The sequence below is a fragment of the Aethalodelphis obliquidens genome, unplaced genomic scaffold, assembly GCF_003676395.1.
Source record: "Aethalodelphis obliquidens isolate GAN/ISIS:26980383/991018 unplaced genomic scaffold, ASM367639v1 scaffold6, whole genome shotgun sequence".
Taxonomy (NCBI): Eukaryota; Metazoa; Chordata; class Mammalia; order Artiodactyla; family Delphinidae; genus Aethalodelphis; species Aethalodelphis obliquidens.
In genome coordinates this window covers 42,098,856-42,115,606 of record NW_020837950.1, presented here as the reverse complement: position 1 = coordinate 42,115,606, position 16,751 = coordinate 42,098,856, and the positions used below count along the sequence as shown (strand labels likewise).

General features: G+C 35.8%; 1 protein-coding gene across 4 annotated transcripts in view; it reads left to right on the top strand.

The window, feature by feature from the left end:
• PPA2 (inorganic pyrophosphatase 2) overlaps positions 1-16,751 on the top strand; it is an 84,196-nt gene that overhangs the window by 9,545 nt on the left and 57,900 nt on the right. For 2 of the 4 annotated variants that reach the window (XM_027103421.1, XM_027103423.1), the window contains 4 exons: positions 6,680-6,744; positions 10,649-10,693; positions 15,057-15,110; positions 16,557-16,676. In XM_027103421.1, the coding sequence (XP_026959222.1) occupies positions 6,680-6,744; positions 10,649-10,693; positions 15,057-15,110; positions 16,557-16,676 (284 nt within the window). The remainder of the gene's footprint in view (positions 1-6,679; positions 6,745-10,648; positions 10,694-15,056; positions 15,111-16,556; positions 16,677-16,751) is intronic. The other 2 variants (XM_027103422.1, XM_027103424.1) reach the window with 1 other exon arrangement.

Below are 16,751 nucleotides of genomic sequence, written 5' to 3'. Positions count from 1 at the left end.
AGCTGAACAAGAAAGGAAATTTATTTATGACATTCTACCTGGCCAAAAATCAACACACAGACAGTGTTTCTTAAACTTGCCTGACTATATGAATTATTTGGGGGTGCTTGCTAATAATACAGATATCCAGATTTCTCTCCTTAAGATTTTGATTAGATATGGGGGTCCAGCGATCTGTTTAACAAGTAATTCAGATTTTTCTTAATCTTAGGAAATATACTAACAGGAAAAGCATAGAAAACTCAGTGTGATTATAGAACATTTTATGAGCCTTGAAAAAATAAAAGTGCAGAAGATAAAATTAGAAGAGAGAAGGATGAAGAAAGAGAGGTAAAAAGCCAGTTAGCTGAGTCAAGAAATACTGTATATGTTTGGTGGAGGAAGGACTAAAGCTGTTAAGTATTAAGATTGGCCAACAGAGAATTTAAAGGGAAAGGTTGGGGTCAAATTAACTAAACTTACCTCTCAGAGCTGAAATCAGTAGGCAATATTCTAAAATTGTAAATTAAAAACTAACCATATAAATATATTATTTAGGGAGATGAAGATAACATCTAGATCTAAAGTAAGTTAAGGAGGCCTAGGTGGGTTGCTCTAGAGTGGAGCTGGGTTGGAGAGAGGTGGGGACTTTTTTTAACCATGCACATGCATTGCTTTGTTTAAACAACAACAAAATAGATATTTATAAAAGTAAATTGGCAACGACTTGGTTTCAGTTATAAAGAAGCAACCAGTCTGAGCTATAGATAATGAAGTTCAAACTTAAGATTTATTGCTAGTTTTCTCTGAGGCTCTAAGAAAGGGCTGTTTCTAATCTGTGCTTCAGTTGTATCTTTACAGGGTGATTACCACAGTGCTTGCTGCATGTACCGTGTCTGTCTGTCTATGCCTCATAGGTATAATATGGATTACCCTGTTCATTTTATAGTTGATCAGGATAGGTAGTACAGGTTTCTCCACTATCCAGAAAGGGAGCAGTCCTGTGAAACCATTCATAAGCCGAAATGGCATAAAGCAAAGAAGCAATACCTTAGGATACATCTTGCTAATGAATGCACAAAATAAATGGAGAGAAAGCACAGGTGCTCACAGACACAGTTCAAAGCTATGGCAGCTTGCTGCTGAGATGATGAGTGTATAGTTCCCAGGGAAGGAGCTTGGCTGGCCACTCTCACTGCTCAGGGGTGCTCGCTGCCTCTATAAGAGCTGCTGGAAAACACACCGAGTGCTGTTTTCGATTTTTGCCTTTTTTTGTAAAAGTGAAAATCCTCTTAGGATTTCTTTCTGTTAGCAAAAACAGGTACTAATGTAGGTCTTTTGTAAAAGTGAAGTGGCATAGAGCAAACTTTTCAAAAAGCAGGGGATACCTGTACCTATCTTTAAATCCACCTTTAGAGAATCTTAATACCCTTTAAGTGGAGCCTAATAGCATCCTTATATCACTGACTCTAGAAAACTTTTAATGGGTTCTCAGCCTGCCTTTGTGTGTTAGGTCAATGGTTAGCTCTCTAATTGTGCCAAGAGGACTCCTTTATTTGTTAAATTTACAGGATGATGCTGATCCTGATAACATGTAGTACTCGCCCTGTCTTATCTGTGGGCATTGCTCACATTTTAGCACTTTTGTATCCTGGCATCTAGTATGTTGCCTTTTACATAGTACTAAATCGTATCTTGCTTAATTGAAGAAAATTGAGAAAATTAAGTTTCAGAGAAATCGAGTGGCTTAATCAGGCTCAGCAAATAACGTGGCAGATTCTTGGCCTCTGTGTTCGTTGCTCCTGTGCAAATTTATTGGCATGTTGCTCATCAAAGCATTATGATTATCAGATATCTAAGGCCCTATTTTATTTTCCCAGAAATTATTCTTTTTTTCTTTATTATTATGTTTTTATTTAAACTATTTCATGATCCAAATGGCTTCTAGTAGGTTTGGTTATCTGAGTCAGACCATTCACTTACATTTATATATTTTTTACCTTCCAAAATGGCAGTTGGAAAACAATTTTAATGTATATATTGGCATTACCTTAGTGTTTGAATATATTTAGATCCCAATTTAAAGAAAGAGATATCGCATGCTTCTCACAGATCTTTAGATTTTAGTGATCACAGCCTGGTCTAGTCCTGTTTTTCCTCATACTTGAGTAGCATGTGCTCCTCTTAACATCTTAATAAGTTTGTTGGGGCTTGTCCCCAGTTAAGGAGAGCTTTAGGGAAACTTAACACAAAATCAGTGTGCCAAAGGTATCATTTACCCTTAATTACAAAGGCAGCCTAGCTATTCTGTCAAGTTTCCTGTACTTCATTAATTTTAATAACAAACTTTCCTGGTTTGTACAACTTCCTGAATTCTTAGAGCTGAGATTATTGTTAATTTCCATCACAATGATAGGTTCCAAATGTAACAACTGAAGTAATATGCTAAAGGATTACATCTTTCTTCTCTTCAAAATTCTACCTTATCTTTGTGACTTAAAGTGGAGAAAAGGATCACAGATGGTTGATTGTTATTTGGAATAAGTGTTTCTATTTATATGTTAATATACTATATTTTTCTTAATTGCCATCTTTTTTTTATTTGCTCCATATATACTTATTTTAAAAATTACATAGGATAAAATTCACTCTTCTTTTTGGTGAACAGTTCTGAGTTTTAGTAGAAATATAGATTCATTTAAATATCACAATCATGATACAGAACAGTCTATCACTCCCCAAAATTTCCTGTGGCCCCTCTTTCAAGTCAACTCCACCCTCTACCCTCATCCTCTGGCAACCACTGGTCTGGTCTTTATCCCTATAGTTTTGCCTTTTCCAGATGTCATCTAAATGGAATTGTTTGAGTCTAGCTTCTTTTCACTTAGCACGTTACATTTTAGATTTTTTCATTTTCTTGTGTGTATCAATAGTTCACTCCTTTTTATTATGGACTAATATACTATTCTGTAAAGTGCCATTGTGTGAGTGTAACAGTTTGTTTATCCATTTACCAGTTGGACATTGGGGTTACTTCCAGTTTTTGTGGTTATTGAGTAAAGCCACTATAAACATACACTTAGAAGATTTTGTGCAAACATAAGGTTTCATTTTTTCCTGGTTAAGTACTTAATAGTAGGATTTCTGGGTCATATGTTTAACTTTATAAGAAACTGCCAAACTCTTTTCCAAAGTTGCTGTACCATTTTCATTTCCTGCCACTACATTTTATTTTAATAAAAAATATGTAAATGTGACCCACTTAAGTACCCTTGTTATTTATAGAAAAGTAAATAATCAAGCAACAAACTGATAATTTTGTTCTTTCTGTTCTTGTGTTGCTCATAGAAGACTTTAAAATCAGGCACAGAATTTGAAATTTGATGTGGTATGCAAAAGAGAAGTTTTTTTTTTTCGAGATGCATCCTTTTTAACTGATGGAAAAGAGCTTTACAGATCATAGTGAGTTTTATACCCTTTGCCACTTGTGTGCTTTTTCTCATCTTTATCCTACTTTGTGCACCGGGGTCCTTCATGAGTTAGCTTGTTGCTAGGGTGGGAAGAGAAAAATTACATTAACAGCTTGTACAGAAAAATGAAATAGTAATAGAGGTATTTGCTCAGCAAATATTTACTGAATGCCTACTAAGTGCTGGAAATTTTTCTGGATGCTGGGGATCCAGTAGAGAGCATAACAGAGCAAACAGCAACAAACAACAACAACAACAATCTTCAAGAACTTTAGTCTATTGATAAGTGCTAAGGAAAACTCACACAGCATGAGAAGAGGAAATAAAATTTTGGTGGAGTGGAGGCCATTATTAAGTTATATACTTCTAATTTTATTGGACTGAAGCCATGGCTTGCTTTTCGTTTGTTTATTTAAATAAACTTTATTTTGGAATAGTTTTAGATCTGGCAAGGTTGCAACAGTAGTACAGAATTCCAGTATATCTCTTACCACGTTTTCCCTAACGTTAACATCTTTCATTACCACTGTACATTTGTCAAAGCTAAGAAACCAACATTGGTACATACTATTAACTCAACTCCACGTTTTATTTGGGTGTCACTGGTTTTTCCACTAATGTCATTTTTCTGTCCCATGATCCAATTCAGGGTACCACATTGCATTTAGTCATTATATTTCCTTAGTCTCCTCTAATCTGACAACTTCTCAGTCGTTCCTTGTTTTTTGTTTTCTAATGACCTTGAAATTTATGAACAGTATTGGTTAGGTATTTTGTAGAATGTCCCTCAGTTTGGGTGTGTCTGATGTCTTTCTCACGATGAGACTGGAGTTCTGGGTTTGGGGGAAGTGTACGACAGAAGTGAAGTACCCTTCTCATCATGGCATATCAGGAGGTACATGCTATGAACATGACTGGTGATATTAACCTTGATTACTTGGTTAAGGGTACTGCTTGTCAAGCGTTCTCCACTGAAATGTTTTCCCCTTCCATACTCTATTCTTTGGAAGTGAGCCACTAAGTCCAGTCCACAATTGGGGGGACAGGGTAAGCTTTACTTCTTGGAGGGGAGGACGTCTACATATATTGTTTAGAATTTTTCTGAAAGTAAGACTTGTCTCTTACCCCTCATTTATTTATTTATACAATCATTTATTTGTATTACTGTGGACTCATGTATATTTATTGTATACTTTGGGTTATGATTCAATACAGGCATACCTTATTTTATTGCACTTTGTTGTACTTCAAAGATATTGTGTTATTTACAAATAGTTTTGTGGCAACACTGTGTTGTACAAGTCTGTTGGTGCCAATTCCCAGCGACATTTGCTCATTCGGTGTCTCTGTGTCACATTTTCATAGTTCTTGCAATATTTGTTATGGTGATATGTGATCAATGATCTTTGGTTTTACCAGTACGACTCACTGAAGGCTCAGATGATGGTTGGTGTTTTTTTAGCAATAAAGTATTTTTTAATTAAGGTATATATATTGTTTTTTAAGATATAATATTGTTGCACACTTAGAAGACTACAGTGTAATAATGTAAGCATAACTTTTATATGCACTGTGGAACCAAAAATTTGTGTGACTTGCTTCATTGTGATATTCACTTTGTTACAGTGGTCTGAAACCAAGCCCACAGTATCTCCAAGGTTTGCCCATACCCATTATTTATTTTGTCACTCAACTTGTTCCAGCTTTGGCCTTTGGGAACTCTTTCAGGTTGGCTCCATTTCCCTTTGACATACCTCCAGCCTTTTGTTTTGAGCACTTGGTTGGTTTCTGGTAGTACAGGATATTCCAGGCTCATCTTGTATATTCTTTGCCCCAGCCTTAGAATCATCCCATTCTTCAAGAAGCCCTAGTTCTTTTCATTGGAGAATGGTATTTAGAAGCCAAGATTTGGGTGCTAGGTATACTCATTGCTACTGGAGTGTCAGCCAGTCCTCATTTTATTTATTAAGATATTTTTAAAGTCTGAATTTGAAAATTATACCAAAGAAGTAGCAGGCCAGAAGTAGAACATACCCTGACTTAAGAAATTGCAAAGTGAAAATTTTCTATGGCTGTATTAAGCCCAGCTTTTAGAAACATTCATTCCAGCAAAAGTATGCATTGGGTTATTGTATTTTGTTTAAATAATATATACTTTTAAAGGTATTTTATATATACATTTCAGTATGCAATGAGGATAAAATAGTTTCTGTTACTGAAATTTTTGTTTTAAGCTCACCTTAATATTAGCATCCTTATCACTTTGAGTGGAACAAATGATTCGTTTCTTTTAATTTGGTAGGACCTTTAACCCTTTGTTCATGTAAATTGTAGGTGGAAATTAGGAATTCTATTGCTAGGTTTCTCTTGGGAAAATTGACATCAGTTTTAGTCCATTTCACTTATTAATCAGTCTCTTTTCGAAAGTAAGATTTTTCATATTTGGGGTTTTCGTCTAATTTAGACATATTTTGCTTTGGATGTTTAAGCCGCAGGAATAAGTAAATGGTTTCAGCAACTCAAATATGGTTGATTTGGTGTGTACAGCAGTCCCACTTGTCTGTGGTTTTGCTTTTCACAGTTTCAATTACCCTTGGTCATATGTGGTCTGAAAATATTAAATGGAAAATTCCAGAAGTAAATATTTCATAAGTTTTAAATTGTGTGCCACACTATTCTGAGTAGTGTGATGAAATCTGGTGCTGTTCTGTTTTGTCCTGCCTTGTCCCTGTCCTGGGCATGAGTCATACCTTTGTCCAGCCTTAGTAGATATCTCGGTTGTCAGACCCACTGCCCAGGCACCACAGAGCTTGTGTTCAGGTAACCCTTATTTTCCTTAATAATGGCTCCAAAGCGCAAGAATAGTGATGCTGGCAATTCGGATATTCTCTTACTGTGCCTAATTTATAAATTAAACTTTATCATAGGTATGTGTGTATAGGAAAAAAAAAAAACATATGTAGGGTTACTATCCACAGCTTCAGGCATCCATTGGGGTCTTAGAATGTATCCCCCGAAGATAAGGGGGGACTACTGTTTTTCTCTTTCGTAATCAGATTGGAGCAAGTTTTAAAAGTTGAATTAAACTTTAAATTGGGAGTTAAAGTTAATTTTGAAAAAAAACATTAAAAACGTGTTTAAAATTTAAAAGTGGGTAAGAGTATAATTGCTCTAAAGAACAAGATAGACCATTGCTTTAATTCTGTGTTTTTGTTTATTTTCCTTTGCAGAGAATGTAGCTGGTCACTACATTTCCCCCTTTCATGATATTCCTCTGAAGGCGGACTCTGAAGAGGTATTGTTTTAACTTGTTTGGGGCATGAAAATATGTACTTCTCATATCACCATAAAATGCTTTTTGGAAGCATCTTGAAAGGAAAGAATGTGGTCGGAAGCTGAGAAGGGCAACAGAGTTATCATAACAGGATTATAAGCCTCCTTCGTGAATTAGAATTTGGATAAGAATAGGATTCTTCCAGGAGGACTTGAGGAGAAAGAGATGTTAGTCGATAAAGCTTAGAATTTGGTCAGAAATAAAGATTTAAGGTATAGAATTTAAGAGGTTAACAAGAGGCTTATTTTAAGTAGTAGTAGCAGTAGTAGTAGAAGTAATAACATTTGTGAATTATTTTGTTTGCTAGCCACCATGTGAACATATGACATTTTATTTAATCCTTATGAGTTGCTATTATCATCTCTAAGGACACCGGAGCCGAAGGCATGTTATTGACTTGTCTAAGGTCACGCAGCTGGTAAGTGCCAGAACCAGGTTTTGAACTAGCATTTCTGACCACAGAGTTCATGCTCTTTAACTACTCTACGAGACAGATGCTAGAAAGATAAAGTTGGGAAGATTGTAGTCTTTGAATAGTTATTCTTTTAGAACCTAAAATTACTTGACAGGTGTGAGGGTGGAAGGGATGTAAGTCAGGTCAGAGGGAGATCTGCTGCTGAAGGTGGAACTAAGAGGGGCTCGGAATATTGGAACCTTCCGAGGACTCTCCTGACTAGCTGGTGAGGTGGCATAATTGGCAGTGGATGTTAGTAGTCACCATGACGTTGGAAGTTCTTTTCTTGAAATCTGAGTAGTTACAATAATTGGCTGACTTCATCTGTTAAGTAAGTTAACCAGGACTATGTTCCTGGTTGAGATTATATGGGGCTAGTTAGTGGGGTGGGGTTTTCTAGAACTGTGGGGAGATGAGTGTGAGGGCAGAGGCCAGTGAAGAAGTGGGAAGCTGCTTCAGATGCAAGGCTGGTTTGACCTTTTTGGTGTTACCTCAGGGACTGAATTTCAGGCATCATCCAAAGGTTCTGGAACTCTGGAGTAGGACTTACGCTGCCTTGCAGCCCTTCACAGGGCTGGACTGTCCATAACAGTGGCAGCGGGGAGAATAATAGCAAAGATTTATTGAGCGTTTGTAGTGCTTAGGCAAGCACTGTGCCCAGAGCTTGACTTGCATCATTTCAAAATGTGCCGGGCTACTATTATCATCCTTATTTTGTTAGTGAGGTTAAGTACCTTGCTCATGGTCACAAATCTAGTTTGCTGTGGAGGTGAGATTTGAACTTAGGTGCTCTAACTCCACAGACTGTATCTTTTTTTTTTTTTTTAAACATTTCTTCAGGCTTTATTTTAAATGATAGCAGGTTTGAGGTCAAGAAGACAATAGGTGATGGTGACTTGATATAGTAAAAAAAAAAAAAAAAGTGAAAGGAAAGGTATTTTATTCTAAACTATTATTTACAAACACATTTAAAACTATAGTCATTTCCTATAATGTCTATAGAATTTTCTATAAATAATTTTCCCAGAAAGAGCGAGGAAAAGGATGCTCGGCAACAGGGGTACCCTTTTCTACAAAGCCTGTGTCTTAACTGCTCTTGTGTAATTCTTCTAGCTCATTACTTCCGAGGAGTATTCAGCTACAGGACAAGGAGTCATGTAATCTGGAGAGAGAAAGAAACCAATGAGAGGGCAGAAAGAACTCCACAGTACTGTGTGTGTGTGTGAATGTGTGTATGTGTATGTGTGTGTGTCCATGTGTTTTGTTTTGTCGTGGCCAGTGAGCTGTCCAACCTAGATATCTCACGTCTCCCAAAAATTCTCTTTGATTTTGGCCAAAAGTGCGTGCATTCATCTATTTATTTACTCATAGACTTATTCATTCAGTAAACAGTTATTGCATGCTTATTAGGAGCCTGACAGTATTCCAAGCACTAGAGTTGCAGTGGTAAATAAGGTGAATATAGTTCCCACTCAGCCGGAGGAGACTAACAACCTGAAAATAAACAAGTCAATCCGATAATGTTATGTGCTCAAAAACTAGAATAGGGTAAGGAGGGTAGGAGTGACTGGTGGGTGCTGCTTCAGGTGTACTGTAACAAAATCTTTATACCTGATCACAGTAACAATGATAATAATAATATTTGGAGGAATCATGTAGTAGGTAGGGGTGGAGGTGGAACAAAGAGTGGGCTTTAAACATCCCAGTGGGCATAATATTCTGCCTAAGGAGGATGGGTTTTGGGGAACATGAGATTTGGGGTTATGAAAAATTGAGGATAGGGCAGGACAAAGTATAACAGGCTATACTGGTGAATTCTGGGCCTTTTGGAGACTGGTACACACAGTGGTTATGTAAATAGGTTTCCCTGGTTCCCAGTCCTAATGGGTAGAATGGTTGCACCTTATACTTTGGGTGGTGGTATTTTAGGAACAGGAATAATGTTTCCGGGCCGGCTTGGAATAATTGTTTTGCTGTTAGTTTTTGTTTCCTCCACTAGTTGTTTTGGTGTGTAAAAGTTACATATAATGTGTGAGCATTTGTGAATGGCATAATTTTTCTTCTCAACCCACCATACACTCTTAATTTAAAAGTGCTTGATGGAGGCATAGTAATCACACCTTGGTGGAAATCACAGGCAGGAGGTGCAGCCGAGTACTTTCATGGCTTGTTAGTCATACTCCCTGAAGTTTCATTCCAATAATGTTTTATGTTTTAAGCATAGTCACTGGAAACTGCCAGTCTTTCCTTAAAGACTGAACAGAGCCTTTGCTTGTTTTATAAAAACTAGGAAAGTATACTTGAAAGAGATGTAGCTTTTCTGATAATTTGTTTTGTGAAACACTTTGATGCTCATGCACTGGGGATGCAAATGCTGAGAGAAAAATGAAGTGGGCATTTGGTGGATTCTCTGTTGAATCAGGTTCCTGGAAGCCTCTGTAGTGGAGTGTTTATTCAATAGGCATATTTTCATTGCTCTGCAGTCAATGCAGCTGTATTCTTTCGTGAAATATCACAATCATAAATACTTTCTTTTTTAAATTGAAGTATAGTTAATTTACAGTGATTCAGGTGTACAGCAAAGTGATTCAGTTTTATATGTATACACACACACAAACACACAATATATATATATTCTTTTTCAGATTCTGTTCCATTATAGGTTATTACAAGATATTGAATATAGTTCCCTGTGCTATAGAGTAGGTCCTTGTTGTTTATCTATTTTATGTATAGTAGTGTGTATCTGTTAATCCCAAATTCCCAATTTATCCCTCCTCCTCTTTCCCTTGTGGTAGCCATAAGTTTGTTTTCTATCACTGTGAGTCTACTTCTGTTTTGTAAATAAGTTCTTTTGTATCATTTTTTTAGATGCCACATGTAAGTGATACCATATGGTATTTGTCTCTGTCTGTCTGTCTTCACTTAGTATCATGATCTCTAGTTCCATCCATGTTGCTGCAAATGGTATTATTTCATTCTTTTTTATGGCTGAGTAACATTCCATTATATGTATATACCACATCTTCTTTATCCATTCATCTGTTGATGAACATTTAGGTTGCTTCCATGTCTTGGCTATTGTAAATAGTGCCGCTATGAACATTGGGGTGCATGTATCTTTTCGAATTAGAGTTTTTGTCTTTTCTGTATATATGCCCAGGAATAGGATTGCTGGATCGTATGGCAGCTCTATTTTTAGTTTTTTAAGGCACCTCCATACTGTCCTCCATATTGGCTGCGTCAATTTACATTCCCACCAACAGTGTAGGAGGGTTCCCATTTTTCCACACTCTCTCTAGCATTTATTATTTGTAGGCTTTATGATGATGGCCATTCTGACCAGTGTGAGGTGGTACCTCATTGTATTTTTGAATTGAATTTCTCTGATAACCATCTTTTCTTTTATAGGAAAATGGCATTCCTACAAAGAGAGCACGAAATGATGAATATGAGGTATATCTAAAGGTTTTTATTTGTGTGTCTCACATTGTCTTTTAAAGACCTTGATGATAGTTTGCATTTGTAAAATGATTCTGAATTATTCTCCCTTGCAAAACTTTTGTGTGCATTCTGATGTTTTTCTGCTTCTAGTAACTCTTTAAGGCAGCTAGGGACAGTATTACCATTTTACTTTTTTTCCCTTGTGGTAAAATATACATAACATAACACTTAGCATTTTATTTATTGTACACTTTTTAAGTATACTTTAAGTGACATTACACTTAGCATTTTATTTATTGTACACTTTTTAAGTATACTTTAAGTGACATTAAGTACTTTAGCATGTTGTGCAACCATCACCACCATCCATCTCCAGAACTTTTTCATCCTCCCAGACTGAAACTCTGTACCCATTACGCAAAAGCTCTCCATTCCCGCTTCCATGCAGCCCCTAACCACTATTCTACTTTCTGTTTATGAATCTGACTATTCTAGGATCCAGGAACAACTCTTTTGGGGGTAGAGAAGAAAAAAAAAAAGTTATACCAACTATATGCTAAAATAAATACATTCTCAATCAATCTTTCAAGTATGTGACTGTCAAGCTTTTAATATTTCTGGGCTTAGGATCAGCACATTTGACATATTTCTTGACTTACGATCATCCCATTTCTTGCTGTTGATACCTTTATATCTTGCTGTTTCCAGGCAGCTTTTCCTGCCACTTCCTTAGCCTTCTTTTCCCTTTCCAACCTTACTGCTATCTAGTCTCTCATCTGGCTGAAACTTATGACCCCAGCCTTTGAATCCACTTCCAAACATAGCTGTGGGGCTGTTGAATTCCTGTCACCTTTGCCTGCCCTCCATCTTGTATTTTCCTAAACTGGCGTTTGTCAAAATGGTCCTAAGCCATCTGCATTGGAACTGCTTAGGGCCCTTGTTAAAATTTCTGATTCCTGGTGCATTCCATGTCTACTAAATGAGAATCTCTGCTTGCTGGGGACTGGCTAGTCTACATGTGTAACAAGTGTTCCAGGGCATCCTATGCACCTGAAGTTTGAGAACCATTGCTCTAGATGTTGGGTGAATAGACATTCAGGGGCTCAAGTCTTTATAGATTCCTAGAGACTTCAAATGTTAAACTGGAAACAGTTGTTTCAGTGGGAGAAATGTATTCTGAGTACACACAGCCAACTTAACATTTAATTCTTAGTTACATAGTTTGTGTGTCAGAGACTACCTGATTTGAGGGTTTTTTTGTATTTTGTTTTTTTAAATTCTCTCGTATTTCCCCCACCCCCTAGGCCCTGGCAACCACTTTTCTACTCTCTTTGTATGAATTCGGCTTTAAAAAATTTTTAAGATCCCACATATAAGTGATGCCATGCAGTATTTGTCTTTCTCCTTCTGGCTTATTTCAGTGAGCATAATACCTTCCAGGTTCATCCCTCCTGTCACAAAGGGCAAGATTTCCTTCTCATGGTTGAATAATATTCCCTTGTATGTATACAACATCTTTATTCATTCATTTGTTGACAGGCATTTAGGTTGTTTCCGTGTCTTGACTATTGTGAATAATGCTGTAATGGGCACAGGAGTGTAAATAGCTGCTCAGTATCCTGTTTTCATTTTTTTTTTTGGATATATATCCCAAAGTGGGATTTCTGGGTTATATGGTAGTTCTATTTTCAATTTTTTGAGGAACCTCCATACTGTTTTCCATTGAGGCTGCACCAATTTACATTCCCACCAACAGTGCACAAGGGTTCCCTTTTCTCCACATCCTTGCCAATACTTGTTATTTCTTGTCTTTTCGATGATAGTCATTCTAACAGGCAATGAGCATCTATCTCATAGTGGTTTTGATTTGCATTTCCCTGATGGTTAGTGATGCTGGCCATCTGTATGTCTTCTTTGGAAAAGTGTCTATTCAAGACCTGTGCCCATTTTTTAATCGGATTGGTTTTTTGCTGTTGAGTTACATGATTTCTTTATGTATTTTGTATATTAACCCCTTAACAGATTTACGACTTATTTTCTTCCATTCCATTGGTTGCCTTTTCATTTTGTTGATGGTCTTCTTTGCTGTGCAGGATTTTTAGTTTAATGTATTCCCATTTATTTATTTTTGCTTTTGTTGCCTTTGCTTTTAGTGTCAAATCCAAAGTTTATTTGATATTTTAAGAGAAAGAGGATAGAAGGGTGATTTCCTCTCATTTTTGTCCCCAAGTATATAAAATCTACTGACTGCTTTTTCATCTTTTTTTTCCCCCCTGCAATAAAAATAGAAGGGAATAATAGAAAGAAAAGAACTGAAGGAGGAAGTGAATGCCCCTGACCCATACTCAACTTTCTGAATTTGAAATGTGTCCCCTTGTATCTTTGTGATTTTCTAATAAATTGCAGCAGGCCATTTTTGGTTTGTAATTAACACTAATCCTAGGATAACCAGACTAACATTGGCTTTAAAAAATTACAGGTCGTATGCATTTTAGCCAGAGAGAAGAAAAACAGGCTGGAAATACACTCCTAGTGATCAGAAACAAATGATGAGGGAGAGTGTAGTTTGTAGGCGTAAAATTCAAACCTGATCCATTGTTCTTTTGGTGTAATTCAAGTCTCCGTGAGTGCTTTTGGTAGGTGTCCTTGTGTAAAAGGATTGTCACTAGCTTTGTCTTCTCTGTCACCTCTGAGTATTCATCTGCATGCATTTGTTCTCTTATAGCCAGACTTTCAGGGATGAATAAATTATGTGAACATCTGTCATTTCCTTAGGTTTTTCTTTTTAACAGCTACTTCAGACATATTTAAACAGGTGCTGGGGTACCTCATGAAAGAGCATAGAAAATGAAACATAACAGCAGGCCTGTGTATAAGGTTGCTAAGATAGGTATGAGACATACTTCTAAGGAGCAATTGTTGAGAATTCATTCTCAGCTTTGTTCCTTATCTCGTTATGAGTATGCAGTTTTGTCACTGGTAAACTTTAGTCTTATCTAGAAGAACTTAAAAACCATCATTATTTTTGTGGCTTGATTTATATTTAATTGTATAAATGGCATTCTTTGAATTAATAGCATTCATGTTTCACTAAGGAAGCTCCAGATATTGTTTACCAGTGCTTTAAACCAGAGGTTCTCAACTCTGGCTGCATATGAAAATTGCTTGGAATGCTTTTAAAAATAAGCAGTGCCCTGGCTCCACCTGCGAACCATTGAATTCAAATATGTAGGAGATGGGGCTCTAAAAATCTTTTTCTTTTTTTTTTACTCGGTTACAGCTCTCCAGGTGATTTTGCTGTGTGACACAGTTGAGAATAAGTATATTTAATCACTGCTTCTCAAATGATCTGTGGTGAAGGACAGTTTTTTTGTTTACTTCTAATCTGTTGTGAACTGATACTTTAAAAAAATACAATCAAAATGAATTATTAGAAAAGTGTAATTCAAGTGCCAAATTTTTATTATTAGGTTCAACAGTCATAAAAAGTACTCTGTCAGATTGTTATAAATGTTTCTAAATGAACCAGTAACAGTCAGATTACAGATTAGCCCTGGTCCATGACCACACTTGGAGTAGGACTGTTTTAAACCATTGCTTTGATAAGTTGTTGGTTACTGATAGCAGAATGGCATACAAGTCAACTTTACCTGTAAGACTTTCTCTTTGTGAGGCCGTTACTGTAGGAAATTATTTTTACCCATCACTGATGTAGAGTCTCCTTTGTTTTAAGTACTCTGCAAAGTTCAGAAATGCTAAAAAGAAGCAGTGGTCCTTTTATAACTTTAGGGAACCAGAGATCACTAGATATGCAAGCTAAGCTTTAAAACTCTTTGTAAGCTTTACAACTACCTATACCAGTAGCCTTAATTTTATATTATATCATAATAACTTGGATTTAAATATTGTTTTATAATTTTAAAAATACTTCATAATTGTCTGTATTTTCATTTAAAATATGTAATTCATCTTCACAACAACCTTGTGTGGGGTGAGGAAGGAGATTATCACACTTACTTTGTAGACTGGAAAAGTGACACATTCAGCTCTCACTCCTATTTTAGCTGGAAAATAAAAGTTTCCTGGCTCCATTCTGGTTCTTTCACTACCCTGCAAAGGTATTTCCAGAAATGTAGCAACTCCTAACACTGTACAGTAGTGGGCAAGTGACACGATCAGGTTTAAATTCTGTTGTGTTTTAAACAACTTCTATAATTTTTTAGAAGGAATTTAAGGCATAGGCAGACATATGATGCAGACGCTTGACATTTTTTGTGGGAAAAAGACTAAAGCATTCTCATGCAGGAGATAAGTGAAAAGATAAAGGAAGGCAAAATTTTAAATGTTTTTTCTTTGTTGTTTTTTTAAATTGCAGAATTTGTTTAATATGGTTGTAGAAGTACCTCGGTGGACAAATGCTAAAATGGAGGTATGGATATATCCTATTAATATCAAATGGAAATGATAATAATGATATAAAAACTTGGTTTCAAGTTGTTTGCCATAATATTTTGAAATTGGGATGGTTGACAAACTTCTTTATAATTAAAGCAATGGAAAACATTCTTGTGAACTTATTTTGAATCTAATTTCAAAAAGGAAAATATTATTCAAAGCTGAATTTATACTTTAAAGAAAATGTTTTCCATTTTTGCCTCCCTAGTTTGTTATACACGTTATTTATTTAATTTTCCTTGACTCCTCTGTCTTTGAAAATGACAAATATTTTCAAGATTTTCTTAAATAGATTCTGAGATGTATTTTGTTCATAGACACAACTGAAACATATTATCTGGGGCTGATGATAATTTTGGTTTCTAAGGACTTAATTTTCCTTTAGATTTTATTTTAGTCTACTAGGAATGAAAGCATTTTGCTGGCCAACTTGGTTTCTGAGCACTTTCTAAGAGCATCTGCTGTTCCCCTGGTTAGCTTTTTTTTTTTTTTTTAAGTTTTTCCATGAGACATGAACCTATCAAGAACTTCCCTTTTGCTTTTCAGAATTTTATGATTTCATCTTCAGTTAGGTAAGATCCCTTATAGTTCCGAATGAAATTTGATTTATGGTACTTAGTTTGTTTAGTTATTTAAGCCTTCTCCTACAACTTTGGATGTGATGGCAAGTATTATTTCAAGTGTTTAAGGATTGTTACGTCAGTATATATTTCTGAGATTTTATATTTGGAGGATTGTCAGTAACTTCACCAAGTCCTGGTAGTATTTTGTTGTTGTTGTTAATATGTTAATAGGAAAAAGTAAAGATATTAGATTCTTCTTTTGTTCTTGCTTTAAATACAATGTTTTATCATTCTGGCTACTCTCTACCTCACTTGGGTATAGGATCAAGATTCTGTGAGATTCTGCCTAATTTAAGCAGTGTTTATTCATTCAAACATGGCTTCAGTTATTTTTTATTTACTTTATAGGATAGTTTTTTTTTTTCTTTTTGCATGGCAATTTGGATATGTTTGATTGAAAGGTAACTTTGAAATGAAATCACTTGGTGAAAATCTTTAGGTTAACTTTATTATAAGATTGATGGTAGAAAGTCCGAGATTAGTAACAAAGAGGAAGTTGATTAATCCTTATCCTCTTGCCGTTTCAATAAGCTTTCTTATTTGTGTTAGAAATAATGAGTTCATAAGTAATAGAGTGCCTAAAAATATAGTCTGATGTTTCTTTTCCAGACAGTTTTTTTTAATACAGAACAGTAAATTAGAAACAAGAACTGGCTTAATTTATTTTAAAGTGTCTTTGATCAGTAAGTTGGATTATGAATACTTAGTCTGATAATGGCAGATTTAAAAAATACTATTTGAATATAGGATTAATCGTTTCTTATTCCCCACCCCTCTTTTTTCCATGACCTGCTTAGATTGCCACGGAGGAGCCATTGAATCCCATTAAGCAAGATGTAAAGGATGGCAAGCTTCGCTACGTGGCAAATATCTTTCCTCACAAGGGTTATATATGGAATTACGGTGCCCTCCCTCAGGTAACATTTTTGTTATAATGGTAAAACTTCTCTGTCTTCTGAAAAAATTGCCTTGTAAATCCTGTGAACTACTAG